Here is a 25,210-nt window from a genome sequence, read left to right as displayed (position 1 = left end):
ACCATACAAACCAAAACAGAGGCAAATTGAAGAAAGAGTCAAGCCAAGCACAGACAGAGATCAGATCCTGTGTGTGTGTGTGTGTGTGTGTGTGTGTGTGTGTGTGGTGTGTGTGGGTGTGTGTGTGTGTGTGTGTGTGTGTGTGTGTGTGTGTGTGTGTGGTGTGTGTGTGTGTGTGTGTACGTGAGAAGCTGCAGAGAGACGTGTCTGTGTAGGGAGGGGTGGGCGCTGTTTGTGACTGGCCAATCACTAAGTGTGAAGACAGTCGGTAAGCTAATCAGAATTTTCCTTCAGCACGAGCACAGATAATGATGAGTTTTATTCGGATCATGCTCGTGCTTGTCAAAAATGCTTTATCCGTACCGGATACTCGTCTGAAACGAGTATCTGGCTCAACCCCACTGGAAAGTATCGCTATGGAGGTAGGCGCACATATTTACCTCAGTAGGGAAAACTGGGGCACAGTGAATCAGTAGCTATATCTGCAAACTACACATATATTTGCAGCAGTTATGCCATATTTTTATGGATAAAGACATTCCCCTTATAAAGTAGTGTTTTGTTTTTGGATACATTAAGAATGAATTTAAGGGGCAAGTGAAGTCAGTTTTTTCTTATCAAAGGTCAATGTTGTGGATGTCAGTGTCTTTGTATTTATTTCTCACAACAAAGCAGAGGTGGCCCAAAAAATTGTTATAAGTTGGAAGACTACCCCATCCAACTGATGAGCATGCGTTATGTTTATTTGATAACATGCACCCGGGGCACAGTGAATCAGTCTAGAAAGTGATTTACTAAGCCCCAGTATCAAGTGGATGACAAGTATTACTTGTTGAAGCTTATACATTTATTTTTCCAATTATTTCTATAATTTGTGTATATAAACAACTGTTTTCACATTTGAACAGAAATTATGACAGCTGTATTTATAATAATTTCTAAAGGACTTATATCGCTATATAAGACACTCACACATTACATAGCTGGTTTGCTGGATTATAGTTTGTATATGCATCAGCATATATTTAATAATTTTGAAGAAATCTTTATAATCACATGTTTTTTCATTATATTCTAAATTCATTATATTCTATTTGGAAATAAATAAATAACAGCCTTATAAACAATAACTTGCTGTATTAAATCCACAATAGAATGACCTAAACCTATGCCTAATGTGTTTATGCTGCCACAAAACAACATTTCTGATCCACTGTGCCCCGGCTTCCCCTAAATATCAATAAACTTTAAAATCTTAATACAGGCAACAACTTACCTTACATATATTTTCCCATTTATTGATCCTGTCCATAGAAGTTAATGGTCAATCAAGGGGCCCATTCTTATTGTAATCAAAAGACTGAGAATCTCACCAACAATCAACGTGTATAGATTTACTGCAGAGGTTCGTCACCAAAATGGGACAATGACAAAAGTAATTTGGTACCTGTTGTTGTAAAAACATTGTACATTTACCAAGGTCAACAGACACACATGTTTCTCTGTCAGAATCTTACGACCAGACTCTCCAAATGACATTTTTGCCTGTTCAGTGGTGACAAGAAATGGTTTACGTTGAGGTTTTTAGCTTGCCCCATAGGCTTCTGTTGTATAGCTGTTTAGCCCATGACACTGTGAACATTCAAACTCTACACTAAACCAACTGTAATCATTTGTGCAGTAAATAAAAAGTTTTATTGAAAAACATGTAAAAATAGAGCCAAGGTTAAAAAAAATCCACATTAAACAAAGAAAAACTCTACAGAAAATAAGTTTAAGAAACTATATAAGAAAAGACTGGTTGAGAGGTTTACAACACGGTGGCTTTTCACTTGCCTCATAGGTTGACCTTGTGCAGATGTTTAGCCTGTGATGGTGTTAGTGTTCTAACTGAACTGATTATCCTCATTTTTGTTCTGAGGGAAAGGCTCAACAACAAAACATCTAAAAATAGGAGTCAGGTGGAAAAATCCCAGACTTTAACTGACCTTTGTTAAAACAACTGTGCAATGTAAATGTCCATGACAGCATACTGCCATCATACTAACTCAGGTTGAAAACCACACAGATGCAATTGCAAGCACAATCATGATACAAAGGAAGACGATAATCTTACATACAAAATCAGAAACATACTGTCGTTCCTGCTGGACTAAAACGAGTATGCATCGTATAAGACTATATAACTGTTTAACTGCCTGAACACTGAAAACATATGGAAGGCAGAAAGGCAAAAATGGTCCACAGGCTTGTCACCTCTCAGTTTGACTCAGTGTGAGAGAAAGACAGGGAGACAGTACAGGGAGCAATCTCCTCATCTCCATGCGTGTGCACACTGGAATTGGATGGAGCCGGAGACATGGGTAAGACATCAGGCAGAAACACACAGGCCCCAACTAACAAAGGACGGAGATACAAATGTGTTTTGTAATTGCAGAGCTCTGCCAACAACTATCCTCCTGGCAACGGGATTACTACAAATAAGGCAGTGACAGAGCAGCTACAAATTAATGACTGATGGTATAAGTGTCCACACACACACACACACACACACACACACACACACACACACACACACACACACACACACACACACACACACACACACACACACACACACACACACACACACACACACACACGATATTTGTAATCCTACAACTGTACATATGCACACAGCCTACTTAGTTGCCATGAGCAACCACATTGGGTCATGTTGCAGTGTTGGAGAACTCAGGTGTGATAGCAAATTGAACACACAAGGCTTTGCTCTGCATTGGTAAATTTTAAATTTTGGCACATTCTAAGGCAGGAAACTAATGGCCGGAAACTGTAAATTTTTAAAATATGAAAATCCATAAAATATAATAAAAATTCTTACTAATATCATTCAGATAGGTCAAAACTGGCAAGGGAATAAATTACAGGAAGGATCTATGCTTCACTAGTGTTAGTGCATGGAAATGCAGTAAGGCCAGAATGAATGACCAGTTTGTGTATGCTGTATGTAAAAGAGAAAACAATATTTCTTCCACAGAGCTACTGGCAAAAACAAAACAAACAAATAAAAAATACAGTGAGAATACCTGAATTATTTGGCACACTCCTCTCAAAATAAATTAAAAGCTGCCAAGTGCCAACCAACACTAAACCTACCTGGTGGCAACTACCTGAAACCCTGGAGAATATTCAAATGTATTCAGGATATGCCAATTGAGAAACCTTCTTATTTTTGCCATTTTCATGGCAAAAAAAAAAAAAAGATTTTGCAGGTGAATACAACAAGTTGCACAGTTTTCTGAATTACTCTTAAGTTTATTCCAATACTTTGGGGAAAAGATTTCAATCTTAAAAGGTTTTCTTCATTTGACTTACAATGTGGTCAATTATAAAATAACAGCTGGGTTAGCTTTTTCTCCATGTGTTTATATATAAATTATGGATATATCACATTGCCTTAATTGTGAAGAATGGCATTATTGTGACTTATCCATAAGTACTTATAAGTTGTTAGAGTTGATAAATATAAAATATACAGAATTGTGCAGACAGACAGACAGACAGACAGAGAGACAGATAGATAGATAGATAGATAGATAGATAGATAGATAGATAGATAGATAGATAGATAGATAGATAGATAGATAGATAGACAGACAGACAGACAGACAGACAGACAGACAGACAGATAGATAGATAGATAGATAGATAGATAGATAGATAGATAGATAGATAGATAGATAGATAGATAGATAGATAGATAGATAGATAGATAGATAGATAGATAGATAGATAGATAGATAGAAAGTAAGTAAGAAAGAAAAAGAAAGTTTGTGTTGTGTGGGCCGCTGAAGAGGAGGTACTGCTGGCCCACCACCACCAGATGGCGCCCTGCTTGGAGTGCGGGCTCCAAGCACGAGAGGGCGTCGGAGCCGCTGGAGGTGACAGCTGTCATCAATCAACACCAGCTGTCACCCATCACCACCACTATAAAGACCGGACTGCAACTCCACCTCCTCGCCGAGAAATCGTCTACCATACAGGTAATTTTCTCTGCTGACTTAAATTCGAGTAGTAGTCTGATCTCTTTTTGCAGCCGTTTTCCTGGGACGGATACCCTGTCTGCGGAGTTGGCGTTTGGTGTGGACTGCGACGGCTTCGCCTCACACCCCACTCAGATAAGTGGTTATCTCAGGAGCTGCACGAGTGTGTGATTGGAGGTGGAGGTTCTCCCTCCTTAACTGAACACAGACTGTGGGATTACTGAGTGTGCGGACTCACACTCATCCAGAACTGTTTCTGTTTTCTGCCAGCAGTACCGGGTCTGACTGCTGAAGACAGTGGCCACCTGGGGTGCAGGGCTTGGCGGCTCCGGTGTTCTTCAGGTCCGTTGGTGGTGAGGCTTGTGTGGGTTCCGGCTTCTCTCTCACCGGACGTCACCTATCTTTGAGCCTGCCACACGTCACCTTTTGTTGGATTGATATAACACATATTTGTATCTGTCTGTATCACGTTGTGCACCTTCACAACATTAAATTGTTACTTTTTGGCTATTCCATTGTCCCTTCATTAACGCCCCCTGTTGTGGGTCCGTGTCACGACACTTCCCCAACAGTTTGGGTACATTGGAATTTGGGTACAGAGCTCTCAAGTAGATAAAGGTATACGAGGTATAAACGTATGAGGTATAACAGTATAAAAACTGTATAAAAACATATAACGTATAACATATAACGTATGAAAAGATACCCGGTGCACATGAAAACAAAGAAATATATTACAATGTACCAGGTTAGTGGGGATTGTGAACAGCAGTTATTGTATACTTCTATTCCAACACAGTGGATTGTGGACAGATAATAAAGGATATATTGCACATGTGCGCCTTTTCCCACATACATTTGGAATTATGGCAGGAAGGACATCTGGTCTAAAACAGTTACCAATGCAGATCCACACTAGTTCTGTCATGGTCACCCCAAACAAAATGCTACCAGTCAAGAGAAATGACTTCCTGTTGATGTACACAGCTGATGGCTCATATTTGTGGTCAATGAAACTAAATCTCATTATTTGAAAGTTTGTATTGCTCAATTCTCCTCTACAACTCTCTGTAGACTGCAGTGCCCTTGAGCAAGACACTGATTTGCATCTGTATGACATCTCCCAACACTGATGCCTGTGTGAATGGATAAATGGAATTCATCTTTGCTGAAATGAAACGTTGTAAAAATGGAGTCCAATTACATTGACCGGAGTGGTGCACCAGGAGAGAGGACTCAATTATTAATTTCTAACAAAAAAATACATTTTAACTGAAATCCATGCACTCCAGCATTTGAGAGGGGGCCCCTCTGACATCTGCTCTGTTCAATTCTCTTTCATCTAATATCTATTTTAGATGAAACCACAATGTTAATGTTTTCATATCACATTATTTCCAGCTTCTGAAAAGACTGATTACTGACAGAAAATCATTATTTACTGTTGGTGTGCAGAACGGACTAGAAAAGACAAGGATCCCGTCAACATTTAAGCCATAAAATGTTGATACACCTTGATGGTTCAAACACACTTTCTGGACTAAATAACCATTTAATTCAAGTTCATGGGGGTGGGGAGACCAGTTGTTTCACTTAAAAAAGGATAGTGATGCCATAAAATGGTAAGTTGAATGAATAAAATTGAAAAAAATAAGATGAGGTAGCTTTTACAACACAGCATCACATCTTTTCATGTCATAAGCTGTATTCAGACCAGCCTAGTTTCATATGTATGTGGCAGTGGAGTCAGGAAATTTTACCACAACAGGTCTGTAATATTTTTCTGCCAATTCGCACAGCTTAAGGAAGCTTGTTACTCATGACACAGGTCTGATGCATGTTCACTCCCCCCCAAAAATTCAAATGAAATATTAAAACAAATATTATCAATTTAATAATTAACTGTTATCAATTATCAGTCCTCCACCCTTTTTATTTTACTTCTTCGCTCAGGGCTTTGTAACAGAATCGACCTGGGTCCACAGTCACCTGATATCATCTCGCTCTTTTGGTTCCACATTTATTTATTTATTTCTGGCTGCTTGCACTTCTTTCAGAAGTGGTCGTTCTGTGTGCCAATGCAGACCAGGTGGTCTGAACACTTCTCAAACAAGCACAAAACACACATCCCATCCAACTGACTTCATGATTAATGTGTTCTTCTATTTGTTAATCTGCATGCAGAGGTGCACTCTGCACAGTGCACAGTGCACACTGTGCATGTGTCACAACAGAACAGGTGCTCCAAAGAAGGCAACAGTGATCATGATCATGATCACATTATTTCGAAACAGCATATGCATGAACAGAGTCAAGTCAAGACAGGACTGGGAGCATGTGCTGGTGCTCAGAATTGCCTTGGGTTCTGGAGGACAACCACCTAGACAGACAAGTGAACAGATAAATACAGAAATTCTGCATAGATAAAACTCACACTCATTACTCATCTTCAATTGCTTATCTGGTATTGGTTCACGCGGGCAACAGCTCCAGCAGGGGACTCCAGACTTCCCTTTCTGGACCATACTGACCGCTGCAACTGGGGGCTCCCGAGGCATTCCCAGGCCAGCATGGAGATATAATCTCACCACCTAGTCCTGGGTTTTCCTCAGGGTCTACTCCCAGATGGACGTGCCTAGAACACCTCCCTAGGGAGGGGCCCAGGGGATATCCTTACCAAATGCCCGAACCAGCTCAGCTGGCTCCTTTCAATGTGAAGGAGCAGCGGCTGTACTCCAAGCTCCCCACGTATGACCCTATCTCTAAGGGAGACACCAGCCACCATCCTAAGGAAGCCAATTTTGGCTGTTTGTACCCGTGATCTAGTTCTTTCGGTCATGACCCAACCCTCATGACCATAGGGGGAGAGTAGGAGGGAAGATTGACCAGTAGATCGAGAGCTTCGCCTTTTGGCTCATCTTGATTTTTGCCACAATAGTATGGCAGAGCGAATGCAATACCGCCCCTACTGCGCCAATTTTCTGGCCAATCTGATGCTCCATTGTCCCGTCATTCATGAAAAAGACCCTGAGGTACTTGAAGTCCTTCACTTGGGGCAAGACCACATTCCCTACCTGTAGTAGGCAATCCATCAGTTTCCTGCTAAGAACCATGGCCTCAGATTTAGAGGTGCTGATCCTCATCCCAGCCGCTTCACACTCGGCTGCGAACTGATCCAGGGAGTGTCGGAGGTCACAGGCCAATGAAGCCAACAGGACCATATCGTATGCAAAAAGCAGTGATGAGCCCCCGAGCCAACAAAATTGGAAAACCCCCTCCCCGACTACGTCTCGATATCATGTCCATGAATATCACAAACAGGACTGGTAACAACGTGCAGTCCTGACAGAGGCCAACCCCCTCCGGAAATGACTCTAACTTACTGCTGCGCACCTGAATCCAGCTCTCGCTTTGTGAGAACAGAGATTGGATGGCTCTGAGAAGGGACCCCCTCAATTCATACTCCCGCAGCAATAGATAAAACTCAAATATGAATAGCAAATCTCTGCTGTTGATGGGAAGATTCCCAACCAAATGGCTCTTTAAGCATTTCCATACTTTAATTGGGGGTAGGTGATAGCCTATTGGTTAATGTGGTGTGCTCAAGATCAGAGGATTCTCAGTTTGACTCCCCATCAGGCTGGACAATAACAAAGGACCACAGGGCAAGGACCTTAATCCCTAAATTCCTACTGGAGTGCAGCTGATTGCCTTGCATGGCAACCTGCTGACATCAATGTATATGTGAGTGAGTGAATGTGAGTGTCATGGTTGGGGTTTGTGGGGATGTTTGATTTGTTTTGCTTTGTTTTGACTGTCTGTACTCCATGCCAGTGTTCCCAGCCTTCACCCACAGTGTCCAAGTTTCCTTATTTATGTCTTGCTGTGTACTGTTTTTTTGCTTGCTTCTGACCTTGCCTATCGCCTCATGTTTTGGATATGTTTGCTCATCTCTATTTGCTATCCTGTGAACCGAACCCTGCCTGGTAAACAAGTAAAGCCTTTTGAAAGTACCTTTTTGTTTCTGAGTCCTGCCTTTGAGTCCAGGCAGTTTTTGTCTGAAACCCTGACAGAACGATCTGGCCCAAACATGGACACAACAGACTTTGCACGGTTGCATTTGACGCTACACGTTCACAGGAGTAAATGGTGGAATAAGAAGAGAAGGTAGCTGCTCTTTGTATGGGACTCAGTCAGCTGGCCAAATGCCAGGATGAACTTGTGGCCATTCTTCAGTCACAGGCGAGGCGTCAGGATGGTGGACGTGAGCAGGGTGCGCCATCAACCTCACCTTCTGAACTCTCCTCCATTCGGTTACCAGGAACAACCTTGAGAGTTACGCCTTCCAGAGTAGACAGTTCTTTTTTGTGCTCAGATCTCCCAACCGGAACGTTTTTCCGGAGTGTCTGGTGACATAAGACCATTCATTACACAGTATGAACTACATTCTGAACTTTTGAACTCAACCTTTGCAGTATTTTCGAGTATTCAGCCTTTTTGGAGTCCCTGAATGGAGTCCTGTATGGGGCTCCAGTGGGGGACTCCATTGATCTGCTGGGGGACTTCAACACACACGTTGGCAATGACAGAGACACCTGGAGAGGTGTGATTGGGAGGAACAGCCTCCCTATTCCAAACCCAAATGGTTGTTTGTTATTGGACTTCTGTGCTAGTCACGGACTGTCCATAATGAACACCATGTTCGAACATAAGGATGCTCATAAGTGTAAATGGTACCAGAGCACCCTAGGCCGAAGAGCAATGATCGATTTTGTGATCATATCATCTGATTTGAGGCCACATGTTCTGAACACTCTGGTGAAGAGAAGGGCAGAGCTGTCAACTAATCACCATCTGGTGGTGAGTTGGATCAGAAGGTGGGGGAAGACTTTGGACAGACCTGGTAAGCCCAAACGGATAGTGTGATTGAACTGGGAACATCTAGAGGAGCCCACTGTCTGACAGATCTTCAACTCACACCTCCAGCAGAGCTTCTCTAGCATCCCTGTGGAGGTTGGGGGCATTGAACCAGAATGGGTAATGTTCAAAGCTTCCATTGCTGAAGCTGCAGTGGGGAGCTGTGGCCTGAAGGCCTTAGGTGCCTCAAGGGGTGGCAACCTCGAAGGGTTGCTGGAGGGTGGCTGGGAGTATGACCACCTAGTCTACATGTGTATTGTGGACTTGGAGAAGGCATATGATCGGGTACCCTGGGAGATACTGTGGGAGGTGCTGCAGGAGTATGGAGTGAGGGGGTCCCTTCTCAGCGCCATCCAATCTCTGTACTTGCAAAGCGAGAGCTGTGTTCAGATGCTCGGCAGTAAGTTGGACTCATTTCCGGTGGAGGTTGACCTCCGCCAGGGCTGTGCCTTGTCACCAGTCTAGTTTGTGATATTCATGGACAGGATATCGAGGCGTAGTCGGGGGGAGGAGGGTTTCCAGTTTGGTGGGCTCAGGGTCTCATCACTGCTTTTTGCAGATGATGTGGTCCTGTTGGCTTCATCGGCTGGTGGCCTCCAACACTCACTGGATCGGTTCGCAGCCGAGTGTGAAGCGGGTGGGATGAGGATCAGCACCTCTAAATCTGAGGCCATGGTTCTCAGCAGGAAACCGATGCATTGCCTATTACAGGCAGGGAATGCGGTCTTGCCCCAAGTGAAGGAGTTCAAGTACCTTGGGGACTTGTTCCCAAGTGAGGGGACGATGGAGCGTGAGATTGGCTGGACAATCGGTGCAGCAGGGGCGGTATTGCATTCGCTCTACCGTACTGTTGTGACGAAAAGGGAGCTGACCCAAAAGGCGAAGCTCTCAATCTACTGGTCAATCTTCATTCCTACTCTCACCTATGGTCATGAGTGTTGGGTCATGACCGAAAGAACTGGATCACGGGTAGAAGTGGCTGAAAGGGGCTTACTCAGGAGGGTGGCTGGAAGTTCGGTCATCTGTGGGGAGCTCGGAGTAGAGTCGCTGCTCCATCACGTTGAAAGGAGCCAGCTGTGGTGGTTCGGGCATCTGGTAAGGATGCGTCCTGGGCGCCTCCCAAGGGAAGTGTTCCAGGCACATCCATCTGGGAGGTGGACAGATTATATCTACACACTGACCTGGGAACACCTCGGGATCCCCCAGTCATAGGTGGTCAATGAGGCACGGGAAAGGGAAGTCTGGGGTCCCCTGCTGGAGCTGTTGCCCCCGTGACCCGAACCCAGAAAAGTGGTTGAAGAAACATGATGAGAAGTGAGTGAGAACTCAGCCTTTCCGTCAGCCTGGTCAAAGATTGCTTTTATGATTTCATATCTGACAAGGTTAGGCGAGCGCATGGGCCACAGCAGAGTGGAGCAACAGGTCAACAGGTGGCTGACTGCACCACCCCACACACTCTTAAGGAAGTTCAACACTTTTTTGGTTTTGGAAATTTCAACTGCAAACTTGCAAAGTTCTGTTGCCTCGTCCTCCACTCACAGGTCTTTTGTTTGGTCCACAGATTGTGAAGCTGCATTCAGTGAACTGAAGAGATGATTCTCCTCTGCCCCAGTGCTACTCCTCCTGGATCTCTGTCTGTAGTTTGTGGTCGAGGTGGACGCGTCTGACATTGGCGTCGGGCCTGTCCTCTCCCAAATTTGCCCCAAGGATGGTAAGTTGCATCCTTGTGCTTTCCTGTCCAAAAAACTCTTGCCTGCTGAGAGGAATTATTGGTAACTGCGAGCTGCTGGCAGTCAAGGTGGCCCTGGAGGATGGCGACAGTGGCTGGAGGGGACACAGATGCCATTTCAGGTATGGACAGATCACAAGAATTTGGAGGATTTGAAGATGCCTGTGTGCTTGCTCTGGGGGTTGGAAAGGTTAGACCTTAATTTCATGGGATGTTGAAACCAGGGTCAAAGTGGCTATGGAAGGTTTACCGGTGCAATCGGACTGTCCACAGATAAAACTGTTTGTGGTGGAGACTTTGAGGTGGGAGGTTATTAATTGAGCTCACAGCAGTAAATTATCCTGTCATCCGGAGATTCATAATACATGCTTTGTAATACACAACAGTTTTGGTGGCTTAAAATGCTAAAAGATATTACTATGTCAACTCTGGTCAGGTGTGTGCCACTCACAAGTCCTCTACTCAGAGCCCACAGGGGGAATTAATGCCGCTGTTTGTCCCTAAAAAGCCTTGGACTGACATTGCTGTTGACTTTGTTACAGGTCTTCCAAATATATAAATAAAACTTCCCTCGGCCAATTGGCCGAGGTCATGTTGCTTAACGTTTTCAGGCTGCATGGTTTTCTGCAGGATATAGTCTCGGACCGGGGGCCACAATTCATGGCCCACTTTTGGAAAGAATTCTGCAAGCTCCTTGGCACTACTGTCAGCCTCACCTCCGGCTCCCACCCCCAGTCTAACAGGCATAATGAACGTGTCAACCAGAAGTTGGAGAAAGGGCTCCGGATACTCTCCTCCAGGCATCCAGCCTCCTCGGCAGAGAAGCTTGTATCCTCCTAATTACCAGAACACACACACACACACACACACACACACACACATATATATATATATATATATATATATATATGAATATTCAGGTATATCTTCTATTATACATTCCAAATCAATGGTGGAAGTCTACTAGTGTATACTAAGGTACTTCTAAATATAAAAAAAAAATAGAGGAAGAAAGAAGAAGAGACATGGCCACCTTGGTGCCTGGTCTTGAGAACCAGGGATGGTAAGTTTAAAATCCTAGTATCCAATATGTCCTGGTAGTAAGGAAGATATGGACTGAACTAGCACCTAACAGCCTTCCTTCCTCATCTTCAGGCTTCTCACCCGTTCATATTGTCCATGGCTCTTATCCCACGTTGTTCTCCACCATAGACTCTGACTACTCTGTCACATTGGCGCTGGCCTTGGTAAGGCACTATAAGGGGTATTGGGAGCAGGCCTGCCGTGCTCTTCTGAAGTCCACCTCCTTATACAAGGCATCTGCGGATTAGAGGAAAATATTCACTCCCTCTTATGTCACCAGGCAGAGGGTCTGGTTATCTATGTGGGACCCGCCTCTTCGATGAACTTGTATGAAGCTGGCACCTAGGTTCTTTGGTCCCTTTGCCATAGCCAAGGTGCTCAACCCTGTCTCATCCCGTCCTCTTTACCCTCCTGCCAATCCCCCGCCTACTGCCCGGTTTGTGGACACTGGTCCTGTGTTCTCTCTGCGGCAACTCCTGTCTTCTCATCAGCGAGGTCAGGATGTCCAATACCTCGTGGATTTGGAGGGCTATAGGCTGGAGGAGTGCTCCTGGGTGCCAGCCCACTTTGTTTTGGACCCCACCCTGATCTGTGACTTCCATGCCGCTCAACTTGGTGCTCCTGGGCTGCCCTGGGTTGGGTCTTGGGGGGGGGGGGGGGGGGGTACTGTCATGGTTGGGGTTTGTGGGGATGTTTGATTTGTTTTAATGTGGGTTTTTCTGTTTGGTTGGTGTTTTTCTATTTGCACATTCTTGTCTTTCTGTTGGGGCTTGGTTTGGGTGTGTCTGGTCCCTTTTGTTTGCCACGTCCTCTTCCTGCTTGCTCCCCTACACCTGTGTCTGATTATCCCTCATCACACACCTATTATTTTTTACTTCATGTTTTTCTGCTCGCTTTCTAACATCACCTATCACCTAATGTTTTGGACACTTTTGCTGATCTCTATTTGCTATCCCATGAACCGAATCCTGTCTGGTAAATGAGTAAAGCCCTTTGTACGTACCGTTTTGTGTCTGAGTCCTGCCTTTGTGTCCAGCCAGTTTTTGTCTGAAATCCTTACAGTGAGGCATCACTGTAAAGCATGGTGGTTAAAAGTGCTGTATAAATGCAGTTCATTATTACCGATGTGTCTATTTGCATGGAATTCACATAAGATTAAGTAATTTCTACAGATTATTTTACAGAAAGTAAAAGGTACCGCAATTTTCACTGACACGTGAGCGTGCAGTCAGTATAAATGGCTGACATTGTGCAATCGGACAGGAGTAAAATCACCAAGAACTCTAGTTAGGGCCCGAGTAGGACAGCGTCCTGTGAGGACCTTATTGTAATTGTGCAGTTTATTATTATTATTATTATTATTATTATTCACACTTTTGAAATCCAAATTCGGCCCTTTTCCATGCTCAAAAACTCACCAAACTGCAAAATTGTCTGGCCACATCTGAAATTCTACTTACAATCCCACCTCTTCAGGCACAGCTATACCTGTCTGCATAGGGATACTGTCACGAACAGTTCTGTGGATTTCTGCTGAGTGACAGATTTTAAAAAGTACACCAAAAACATTACTTGTTTCATACATTGTTATCTATTGTGACCTCCATTTGTAACTTCATAGTGATCTTCATTTTTTGTCTCTCCATGTCACAAATCAATCCAGGTTGACAAATACAGTAAGTTATCAAATCAATACTGTGTGCAGGTAACAAAATTTATTGTAAATCCTTCACTGCACAATGATAATGCAACTAGAGAGGTCTTGGCTCAAATCATCCATGTCCACGATTCTTTTCTAAAATATGTGTCCCTCAGATAAATAATTTATGAAAATGACATGAAAAGAAGTGATACTGTCTTGTAATTGTCAAATTATTACTGTAGTTACCCCAACTTATCTTTTTAAGTTGAGGCAACTTGAATTTTAGGGCAATCAATAATCATGTTTTACAATAAAAGTCAAAGTTGTTTTATTTTTTCACACTCCTGGCATTTAAGGTATTCATGCACTTTGCATGTTTTCATTCAGTTCATAAAAATGGAGCCCTGCTTGAGTAAACCACCATTCCTGTGCACATCCTGTTTCCACACACAGAGGTCTGTGTACAGAACTGATCAGCAGTAGCTGTTTTTATGTACACATGCAAATTAGCGCCATATCAAATATTTCTCCAGCTGTAGAATGGTGAGGTTGTCCCTGTGCCCTGCTGTCGAGTCATTTACTGTTCCCAACTGAATTACTCACCATCTTGAAATAATCATACTCTGAGTAGAGCTTAGTGACAAACATGAGCAGCACTGGCTGCTGCTTTCCCCTAATACTTTTTTTCACTGAGCTGCATATAAAATATAATTCATGTACAGTTTAATAATTCAGGTCATGTACTTCTGAATTATTGATGTTCACTGCTCCTGTGCACCTGTTGACATACTAACCGACACATGATGGAAGTGATTTGTCCCAGACACGTCTGTCCCCGCTAAGGCACGTCAGTGTGCTGCTGCCATGCAGACTGTATCCAGGGTTGCAGGAGTACAGGACAAAAGTGTTCGCAAAGTGTCCATCGTCCTGAATCTTGTAGCCGTAGCTGGGGATGCCTGGTTCTTCACAACGCACGAGGTTAAAACCTAAAGACAGAAAAGCAGGCACACACGTGCATCTGAATAGTTTGTTCTCATCTTGTAATAAGATGCTGCATAAAAGAACAAAGTGACATGAGGTCATCCTATTCTTCTCCCAAACCTCACATTGTGATGGAATTTAAATTGTGAACTCTACATCACAAGCAAAATGCAATCTTACGCCCATTTCAACTCACACGACTGTCCACACAACATTTTGTAACAGCCCAATTTCCTGACTACCATATTGATGTGTAGATTTGATCACATAATCAGTTGCAATAATAATAGTCTGTTGAAAATATCATGATAAAATTGCTCTTCGGCATCATATAAATTTTTGTATGCTGCATTTCTGGGTTGATAAATGAAGTATTCTGTGACTGGTGCCTGTGAAATGTGCTGCATAAATAAACTTTGCTTGCTTGCTTGCAAATCTAAGCATGCTCATTCAGTTAGACTGCATTCAGTACACTCAATTAAGATGTGATAAAATTCACTCAAATAACAAACCTGTTGCTGCATCTGAATGTTGATATTTAGCATTTATATATCTGTTTGTTTATTTATTTAATACTACTTTGGTTAAGATAAGAGAACAATTTGTTGGTCTGCTATTGTGGAAATTCAAAATTACTTTATTATGAATGAATGAATGAATGATAATATTATTTATTATCAATTTACCGGGGCGTTGCTAGGCCGGTATTGTAGATTTATGTCAACGCTTTCTGGCTATACCCGCCCGCTGTGAGTAAACAAATGACGTCATAGTGTGAGCAGCCCAAGAACTGTCCGCAGAGGGGAAAAAAAAAAAAAACTGTCCGCAGAGGAAAAGATGAAAAGGCGAGAAGTGTGTTTTGGTCCCAATATGGATATTCCGGATGATTTTCTCATGGATAGTACGACAATGAACAGCAGCTAAAGCAGCCAGCTTGATAAAGGACGCACTGCCGAGCAGCGCGCGTGTCAGCCGACGCGACAAAAGTTAAGTGAGCCAACTTTTTATGTACGCGTTACCTGTTGTGTATCTCAGTAAAAAGTGATAATAATGCAAATAACATGCTGTTGTCATGCAGTATGCATTTTCTGAGGAACCCTCCATTCATGCTCAGTCGCCCAAAATGACAGATATTTGCCTGAGTTAGACGCATGAACGTCGGGCCTCTGAAAATGCATACCGCCCTCCAAAAGCATGTTACTGTATTATTACTACTTCTTTAAAAAATGTCAAGATACAAAAGGCAATGTGTTAATGTACTAATGTAAAAAGGACCTATAAATGTTTCAGATATGCGGTGATTAAAGTAATGCTTAATAAATTGAACCTTGACCCCAGTCTACTGAAATAATATAGGCTGATATCAAACCTATTATTTTGTTCAAAAATCCTTGGAAAAGTGGTTTCACAGCATGGATCAGTCTACATTAAGAATGCACAATTCCACAGAGACAGCTCTTACTAAAGTGGAAAATGAGCTTCTGCTTGCAGTGGATTCGGTTATCACTAAGGTTCTGTTACTGTTAGATCTTAGTGCTGCCTTTGATAAGGTGGATCATTGTATTCTACTTGACAGGCTGGAGAAGCATTTTTGAATGTCTGGGAATGTCCTTGCATGGTTGACATCCTACCTAACCAGTCACTCTCACTGCATCCTGTACAATGTTACCTCTAACCTTGTTGCCATGAAATACGTGTGTCCACAGGGGCCCATCTTAGGCCCCCTGCTTTGCTACCCGGTAGCCTCACTGTCAGTGAAACCGGATCCAGCATCTATGAGGCTGACGAAGGGACAATGTTTTTCTGTGGAGCGCCACACAGCGGAACAATAATTCTACATGGCTCTGTGTGTGAAAACAGTAGGAGTGAAATCAGAAACACCACTTTCATGTATGTAATCATTATTATTCAGTCTTATTGAGACATATACAATGTTGTTGTGTTGTTTTTTTTTTTTCTGAATATGCCGCAGAGTACAAAGAGGTGGTGAAGGTTTTGCAAAATGCAATCATTTGATTTGAAAGCCAAATTAAAGCCATACTAAAGCCATGTTACATTTGGAGACAAAAAAAACAAAAAAAAAACAGCCCAGATTGACTGTGTGTACTGGTGTAAATCATGAAGTTAGCAAAGGTGGACTGACCTTCAGACAGCACCTGACGTTATATCACATTTATGGCTAAAAATAACTCTCAATCTGTGTGCATTTTTAGATGCTGTATGGCTAATTTTATTTTTATACTTCAGGACTCGCAAAAGTTAAAGAGTTGGAAGTAATGATTCATAATCTGGTATATAATTTTTTAAAAGATCCCACTGATCGGACTGTGATATGAACAGCCTGAAAATGACCACACCCTTTTTCGTCCAGAGTGCTACTTCAAATACAGCTGTATTTTCTAAACTGTGGCGCCATAGATTTCCAGGGAAAGCAAAATGTTCAGAACGACCAATACATGTTTGGGAGGGTCATAGAAAAGTGTAATATTTTAATATTTTTATATTTTGATATTTTAAGAGAAAATGCCTAAAATAAGTTACCACATATCGAAAAAAAAATGAACATTTACAAATATAATAGAATTTTATTTTCAGTCATACTGTTATTAATGGAATATAGATTTAAAGTAAAAAAACACAAAACAAAACTTGTGTCAGGCTGTGGTCCTGTTTGGGTTCCAGTTTTTATTTGTCCCCTTTTCTTTTCCTTCCGTTTGACATTATAGTTGTTTTATTTTGTCACTTGATTATTCTCATTCTAGTTTGGTTCTGATTATTCCTGTTTATGCATTATTCTTTGGTTCTTTTTTGGTTCATTATTCTTTCAGTTCCGTCATTTATTGCTTTTCTCTCTGTATGCTTGAGTTTCATTCCTGGTTATCTTTTATTTGTCATTCATGTATTTGTTATCTTCAGTAGTAATTATGTATTCTCTGGTTTTGCTTCTTATTTATCTTCAGTGTCTCTTGGTTTTGCTGTGTTCTGTTATCCTGGGTTTTAGTTTCAGTTATCATTTATGGTCTGTTTACCTATTCATTGCATTATTCTGTAGTCACAGGTTTTGTTTCTGTTCATCTTTTATCCTCTGTTCAACTTATAGTTTGTGTGCCATGTTTATTGTATTCACATTATGTATCACTCAGTATCTTTTCCATTCTAGTTTTGGTTTTGATCAGTAGTTTTCTTGTTTTCCACTTTTTGGACTAGTCACATTATTTCCTAGTTTGGCTCCTTTTGTTTTGTGCACATTAATTATTGTCTGCCTTTAGCACATCACATTTTCCCCCGTTAATTTTTCCAGTCACTGAGTTCTCTTGGTGCATTGCATTTTCCTTCCCTCACACTCTTGCACCTGTTCCTCATCTGTCCACCATGCCCCCTTTCCAGATCCCTCGTCCTCACACGCGTCTTGTTTTCATGTCATCACCTTCCTTATTTAAACTGCATCTGTTCACTCCCTTGTTGCTCTTTTGTTGATTGTTATCACTTACCAGTTGAGTTGGGCAATACCGGGAATTTTGGTATTGATCAGATACCAAGTAAATACAGGCCCAGTATTGCCGAAATCGATACCGATACTTTTTTCATATTTAAGCTTCATAGATCCAAAGGATCCAAAAGACCTAGGATAGAATTTCGCCAAACATTGTACGTGACAACAAAATACTTTATTATCACAATCAACATTTTTGTTTAAAAAATATCACAACACAACTTAAAACAAAATCTGAGGTAGAGGGCTGACAAACCACAATACAAGGGTGCCCTGCTCCATGTTGTGTGACAGCGCAGCGCTGCTCTTACAAACAGAGAGTACACTTTGATGAACCTACGTGCGCAGCAGTCAGTGCTTGCGGGAGAAAAAAAAGCTTGAGTATCAATCTTTTTACACGAGGATCATTCACTATTAATACCAGCATTGGTATCGATATTATCGATATTAGGATCGATCCGCCCACCTCTACTTACCAGCACTTTGTCACAGTCCTGCTTTCACCTAGCTGTTTTTGACTCTCCTCTCTTTAACGGATCCTGCCTTTAGCCTCAGCTCTGATAACCCTGTTTGCTTGTGTACTGAACCCTGCTTGTTAATGACACATCCTCTGTCTCGCCCGTGCCTGGTACCCAGTGGTGGGCACAGCTATCCAAAAGGTTAGCTTTGATAACCGATAATCAGCTAACTGAAAAGTTATCTTTTATAAAGCTAAACTGATAAACCACCCAAAAATTTATCGGAAGCTACAGGTAACTGATAACTTTCACACTTGCAACTACTAACAAGCTGATTTTGAGTTTTAACACCACGATCCCTTCTGTTAGTATCAAAGGCGACCACAGACCCAAACAATGAGTGAACACTTCTATCTCTGTGCGCTCTGACCTCTGCTGGAAGCAGTTGCGAGGTACAGCAAAGCTCAACTCTCTATTCAACAACAGTGTCGCTGTGAGGCAGAGGTCTTGGAAAATAAAGCAGTGCTTGACTTATGGTTTGGTTTTTAAATAAAATTAATACTGATAGAATAACTCCATTAATGTCAATTCTGTCATTTGTACAAAGTTAAAATATAACACATATCTTTTAATTTTAAATAATGCACTAATTCTGAAGTTTTGTAACAAACACAGACAGATGCCAAAGGAATTATGGGAAAATGAGCCTCCACTAACACTGATTGGTTGACTCATTCACTCTATGTAAAAACCAACACGTTAATCTGATGTGACGTGTGTGTTGGTATTTAAATGTGCTTTTGTAAAATATGCAATTTTAATTATATGTTTTTAAAAAAGCAATTTGTTAAAGCCGAATACTGCCATAAACACTACTGGCCAGTAGATGGCAGTAGAGACCATAGAGTAAACAGGAAAATATTGGATAAGCAACCTGAGCTTCTTCTGACATTTAAAACAAACACAATAAGTAGCAACATCTATAAACCCAGAGAATATATTCATGAGAGTTTTAGGCACAATATACAAAGAGTTTAATGCTGTTGTCCGTGTGGAGCCTGATCAGAGTGTCTCAAATGCATTTCTCTTGTCATGACGGTACCGGGATTACCCATAATGTACCACCTGCACACAGCATGTCCACACTAAAACCTTCAAAATTAGTGCAGGGCTTTAAAACTAAAACATATAGCTGATATTTTCGCTTTATAAAACTTCAGAAGTGATGTTAATTTAAATAACATGTCCAAAATTGGTATTGTTAAAATATTAACCATAAGTTAAATGGACTGCATTTATATAGCGCTTTTCCACCTGCATCAGATGCTCAAAGCACTTTACAAATAATGCTTCACATTCATCCCGATGTGAGGGTGCAAGGCGCTCACTACACACCAGGAGCAATAGGGGATTAAAGACCTTGCCCAAGGGCCCTTAATGATTTTCCAGTCAGGCTGAAATTTGAACCGAGGATCTTCTGGTCTCAAGCCCAATGCCTTAACCACTGGACCATCATCTCCCCATAAGTTAAAACTGTATGCCTCTGGATGACTTGGGTGATATTGCCGGTGAGTTGGTATGGTGTCAAGAGGAATTATCTTTTGACCAGTTCTTTGACTGCAGAGGATAGAGCGGTTTCTGCTGAAACCAGACTACAAAACTTTTAACAGGTAAGCGCTGAAATCTTTGATATCAGACTTAACAAAGGATTTTAGCTGTTAATGCTTGATTCACTTCACCTGCAAAAACTTATTAGTGATCTAAAAATTATCGGCCCAAAATTTATCGGAAGATAATTGGTCCAATGATGCTTTTCCAAGTTATCTGAAAAGCTAATCTGATAATGAAAACATTAGCGTCAATAATTAGCGGTTAGCGGATAAGCGGAACTGTGTCCACCACTGCTGGTACCTTTGCTCTGTGGACTGCCTTCCTATACACCAAACCTTGCCTGTATTAAAGATCCTTATTTTTACTCATATGTCCTGCTTAAGAGTGTGCATTTGTGTCCAGCATCTGTCTGTGCCTCGCCTCCACTCAGCCTGATAACTTGTTTCTTTGGCAGACTGCAGTATCTATAGCTCTTAAATGTTTTAAAGATGATCAGCGAAATTTCCAAACAGCCAATAATACAACTTATAACACCACATTACTGTTTCTTTTTCAAACATGTAAACACAACAAAATCCAGATATGAAGATTATGCTCATTCAGTGTTTGGGTTTCTGCAGCAATCACCTCCCTTGCATTTGCAGTACTTGCAGCAACGGATCCCAGCTACCCGTAAATACAGCTGTATTTGAAGTAACACTTGTGATGAAAAAAGACATGGTCATTATTTAAAAGGGTGTGATCATTTTAGGGCTGTTCATCCCAGATAGAGAATTCGGCAAATATACCAAGTTGTTCATTAGGGTCATATTAGTCTAGAACAGTTGAGTTATCCTCTGCTAAATAATGTGTATACATGTCTAAGCGGGGTCCTAGACTAAACATTTAATTGGAATTATGTGGGTTTAAAAAATGAAGAAGAACATCAACTAGTGCCAGTGCAACAATATAGCTTTGTTTGGGGTTTAAAGTTTTCCCTAATCTAATCCCTAACCCTGACTGAACTCAAACCAATCGAGCCATGAAAAGCTTATCAATTCAAGCATCCATTCCTTTGGTATGTGGCACTATTTACTTTTTCTTACCAAAATCTGCTACTTTTGCCTGTTGTGTTTTTTTTTTTTTTTTTCATATAATTTTGTATCTGTGGTCCCTCAAGAAGATGCAACATTTCCACCCATCTCTCCACCGTCGTATCAATTTCAGTAGAACAGATGTGTCTAGCTTCTGTCGACCTTTCTCAGCTAATGTCTTCAACAGATGTTTGAATCTTTATTACTTTATTAAACCAGCCTGGAACACTGTGAACAACTGCAGCTGCTTCACTCAGTTTCTAACCTGGTTTTAAAAAAAACTACATCATCCCTCATTTGGATGCTTCTTTCTAGCAAAATTCACAGTGGGTGTCACGTTTGTAAGTGAGGTGGCTCATTGATTAATGGTTGTCTAATGGCTTAAAAAATGCATACAGCATCCATATAGTGTCTTAATACCCTCCTATGTTAATCCGTTTGTTCCAGTATTGAGTTGCTCAGCTGCTCTCCAGATGCGTTACTTCTCAGTCACCACCTTTAATGATTTGCAGATTAATGCCATTCTAACAGCTTCTCTAACTTACATAGCAGCTGCCTTCTCCTTCTTAACAGACTCTTTACAGCCACCAAGCTGAACATGTCCTTTTCTTTTTCTGTATGCCATCTAAACCACTGTTTCATATTGGCTCAACCCAGTAAGAGAAATTGACAAGTGTTTGTCTCATTTCAACTGCCAGAAGCGAAAAAAAGTACTATGTAGCATTTAAATTCGCTGGAAACACCAGTGTCTATGGATTTTTGTACAGAACAAAGCTTTCCTATCTGCTATTTATCAACCAAGAATGAATGCAGGACAAGATGGATGGGATACATCTTAAAGACAGTTTCCACAATAACTAACGTATGGTATCCAATTAAAAAGAGTACCTTGAAAGGATATGATGTAATTTGATAATCAGACATAAGGAAAAAGCTACAAAGCATCCAGTGAGAGACAGACACTGTGTGGATGGATGATGGAGTTAAATACAAATGATATTAAGGATAACTCACTAGTATATGTGAGGCGGAAGCCCTGATCGGTTCCAGAGGCATTGGTGTTGAATTCAAGCCACAGGTGATTGGATGTACTGTTGATGACATGAGCCGTCATGCTGTCACGTGTGAAGTTGCCAAGGAAGCGGGATGAGCTATTCTCTCCATCATACACCTGTCAAAACACAGGAACAGAAATGTGAACAAAACAACAGATTTGGAACATTGTGCGATACTCAACAATTCAAGTCGTCAGTGATACCACATCGCTGCATCGACCACAACACTGAAATCAACAGGCACATAGATAGACTGATAGGCAGGTGTGTGTGTGTGTGTGTGCCTGTGTGTGTAAGCAGACAACAGAAATGTTGGTGAAAACTCCCTGCTGTATTGCTTTCTGTGCTAACTGACAGCTAACGGCGAGATCTTTGTCTTTTTACTGGTTACCCTCGTGCTCCTTATACTTTACAGCACAGAGTATGACATTTCTGTCCTACTAAACAGAACTCACATCACTCAGGTATATACAAATTACCCTTTGGATTATGAACTGCACTTCAACACATTTTTGCATCACAGTCATCTATATACACACCTTTAACACTGTCACGACACAAACTGGCATAAAACATTCACAAATAATGCAATAAAACACAATTGTTTACAATTTTTCCAGGACTATTTGTGCTTCAGTTCCCATAGAAGTGTGAAATCCTCCCATTACCTTCACAATATTATTTTCCACTGATAGAGGTAATGAACACACATAAATACACTCAACAAAAATATAAACGCAACACTTTTGGTTTTGCTCCCATTTTGTATGAGATGAACTCAAAGATCTAAAACTTTTTCCACATACACAATATCACCATTTCCCTCAAATATTGTTCACAAACCAGTCTAAATCTGTGATAGTGAGCACTTCTTCTTTGCTGAGATAATCCATCCCACCTCACAGGTGTGCCATATCAAGATGCTGATTAGACACCATGATTAGTGCACAGGTGTGCCTTAGACTGCCCACAATAAAAGGCCACTCTGAAAGGTGCAGTTTTGTTTTATTGGGGGGGGATACCAGTCAGTATCTGGTGTGACCACCATTTGCCTCATGCAGTGCAACACACCTCCTTCACATAGAGTTGATCAGGTTGTCAATTGTGGCCTGTGGAATGTTGGTCCACTCCTCTTCAATGGCTGTGCGAAGTTGCTGGATATTGGCAGGAACTGGTACACGCTGTCGTATCTCTAATATTAAAACATCACTTGCAACTAAAAGGGTGTAGAAGCCTTATTTAAATAAACAAGTGCAAACCTACATACAGCTTCCAACACAGGCACATCCAGATATAATTTCTTGTGTACATATCAATATATTCAATACTAGCTGAGTTACCCATTCTACATACGGGTAAAAGAGAAGAACTTTAGCCATGTCAGTGTATATTTCATGTTGCATTGCATTGTGTGTATGTTGTCATCATTATTTTTCATCGAGCAATTTATGACATTCGTGAGACTCAAGTGAATGATGATAAAAACATGTTCTGGCATGCCGTACACAGCAGATACATTTTATTTGAAAAAAATGTGCACTTTAACTTGCATGTGGTGCACGCTGGCTGCTACTACGTAGTCACTAAAGTGTGATGCTCGCTACCTGATCTGAGTACCAAGTGAACTGCAAAAACATTTGCTTCAGTGAGCGGATTGTGACTGTAATTAAAGCGCAAGGATGCACGTTTTAAGTCGCACGCGGCGTGCATTGGCCGTCTGGATTGTAATTAAAGCGCACCCTAGCCAGCCACTACTATGTAGTAAGTAAAGTGTGATGCTTGCTAACTGACCTGAGTACCAAGTGAACTGCAAAAATAAAGGCTCCAGTGAGTGGATCTTGATTGTAATTAAAGCGCACGCACGCACACACGCACACACGCACACACGCACACACGCTTTAACTCACACAAAGTGCAAAAACAAAAGAAACACCAGAAAAATATTTAATAAATTCAGGTGTGGTGTCAGCGAAATCACTGAACACAGTGGTCTCCTGCTGGTTATACTACAGCACTCAGTTTGGAAAAATGTGTAAAAATTTAATTTTAGTGAATTAGTGAATTTTAGTGCTCATTTTATGACATTTTAATTTTGCACTGCACACATCAGTGGAGTCCTGCTGGATATACTCCAGCACTGTATTATTTATTGAATATACATATTTCTGGTGTCTCTTTTTGTTTTTGTTTTGCCAGACTGCTGCTCTTTACTAGCTATTGAAATCAAGAGGCTCGCCTTCTGGCTCAGCACTTTCTTCACTAAGATGGTCTGGTGCAGTATCTGCAGGACCACAGATCGAGCACCATTCCATCACTTACCCCCTCTCTTGAACAAGTCTGTGATCAGTGTTGCCACAGTTACTTTGAAAAAGTAATCCAATTACTGATTACTGATTAATCCTTGAAAAAGTAACTTAGTTACTTTACTGATTACTCAATTGTAAAAGTAGCTAAGTTAGATTACTAGTTACTTTTTAGTTACTTTCCCCAGCTGCCGACAACAACCCTCTGCCACCTCAACATGACAATACCTGTTTTGCCAAAACTCGCTTTGACTTCAATGAAAATAAATACTTGTTTTATATAAAGTAACATAAAGACCTCTTTCTTGACCTCATATTTAACTGCTGACAGCACTGTAACAGTAAAACTTGCAATTTCTAACCTACATTGTTTATAAATGTAACTATTACATTCTTTCTAACATTTAAATTATCTCTAAACATTTTACTTGTCAAAATTATTATTATTATAAGTAGTATTAGTAGTTGTAGTAAAAAAAAGGCTTAAAAACTGGACCTTTAATCTAGGGGTGTTGTGGGGGGGCAAATCCCTGTCCCACGCCCCCATTCCATCTGGATTCACCCCTGCTTTGGCGTTTGAGCACAAAGAATGGATAACATTTATTTATGTAGAAAACATGACCAGATTTACAGGTAAGAAAGTTTTATTGCGTTTTCACATCATGTGGTCCTCAGAAAGAGAGTTTAGGTGCATTTGAGTGGAAAATAGTGTTAGTCAGCTGTTTTTAGCGAGCAGATAAGGAGCGGCTCAGCTCAGAATTCTAAATAAAGGAGAAAAAAAGCATAAAAATGTCTTTGTAAAGCTCAGTGCAGGTGTGCTGT

General features: G+C 41.3%; 1 protein-coding gene across 1 annotated transcript in view; it reads right to left on the bottom strand.

Annotated features, from left to right (window-relative positions):
• Window positions 1-25,210, bottom strand: part of LOC117503844 (CUB and sushi domain-containing protein 1-like) — a 2,069,078-nt gene that overhangs the window by 568,714 nt on the left and 1,475,154 nt on the right. Inside the window, exons 25-26 of the mRNA XM_034163109.1 lie at window positions 22,045-22,201; window positions 14,209-14,400 (exon numbers count right to left, since the gene is read on the bottom strand). Of these exons, the coding sequence (XP_034019000.1) occupies window positions 14,209-14,400; window positions 22,045-22,201 (349 nt within the window). The remainder of the gene's footprint in view (window positions 1-14,208; window positions 14,401-22,044; window positions 22,202-25,210) is intronic.

This window comes from Thalassophryne amazonica, chromosome 2 (assembly GCF_902500255.1).
Source record: "Thalassophryne amazonica chromosome 2, fThaAma1.1, whole genome shotgun sequence".
Lineage (NCBI taxonomy): Eukaryota > Metazoa > Chordata > Actinopteri > Batrachoidiformes > Batrachoididae > Thalassophryne > Thalassophryne amazonica.
Note: the sequence above shows the minus strand (reverse complement) of the source record. Positions and strands in the feature narration are given on the sequence as shown.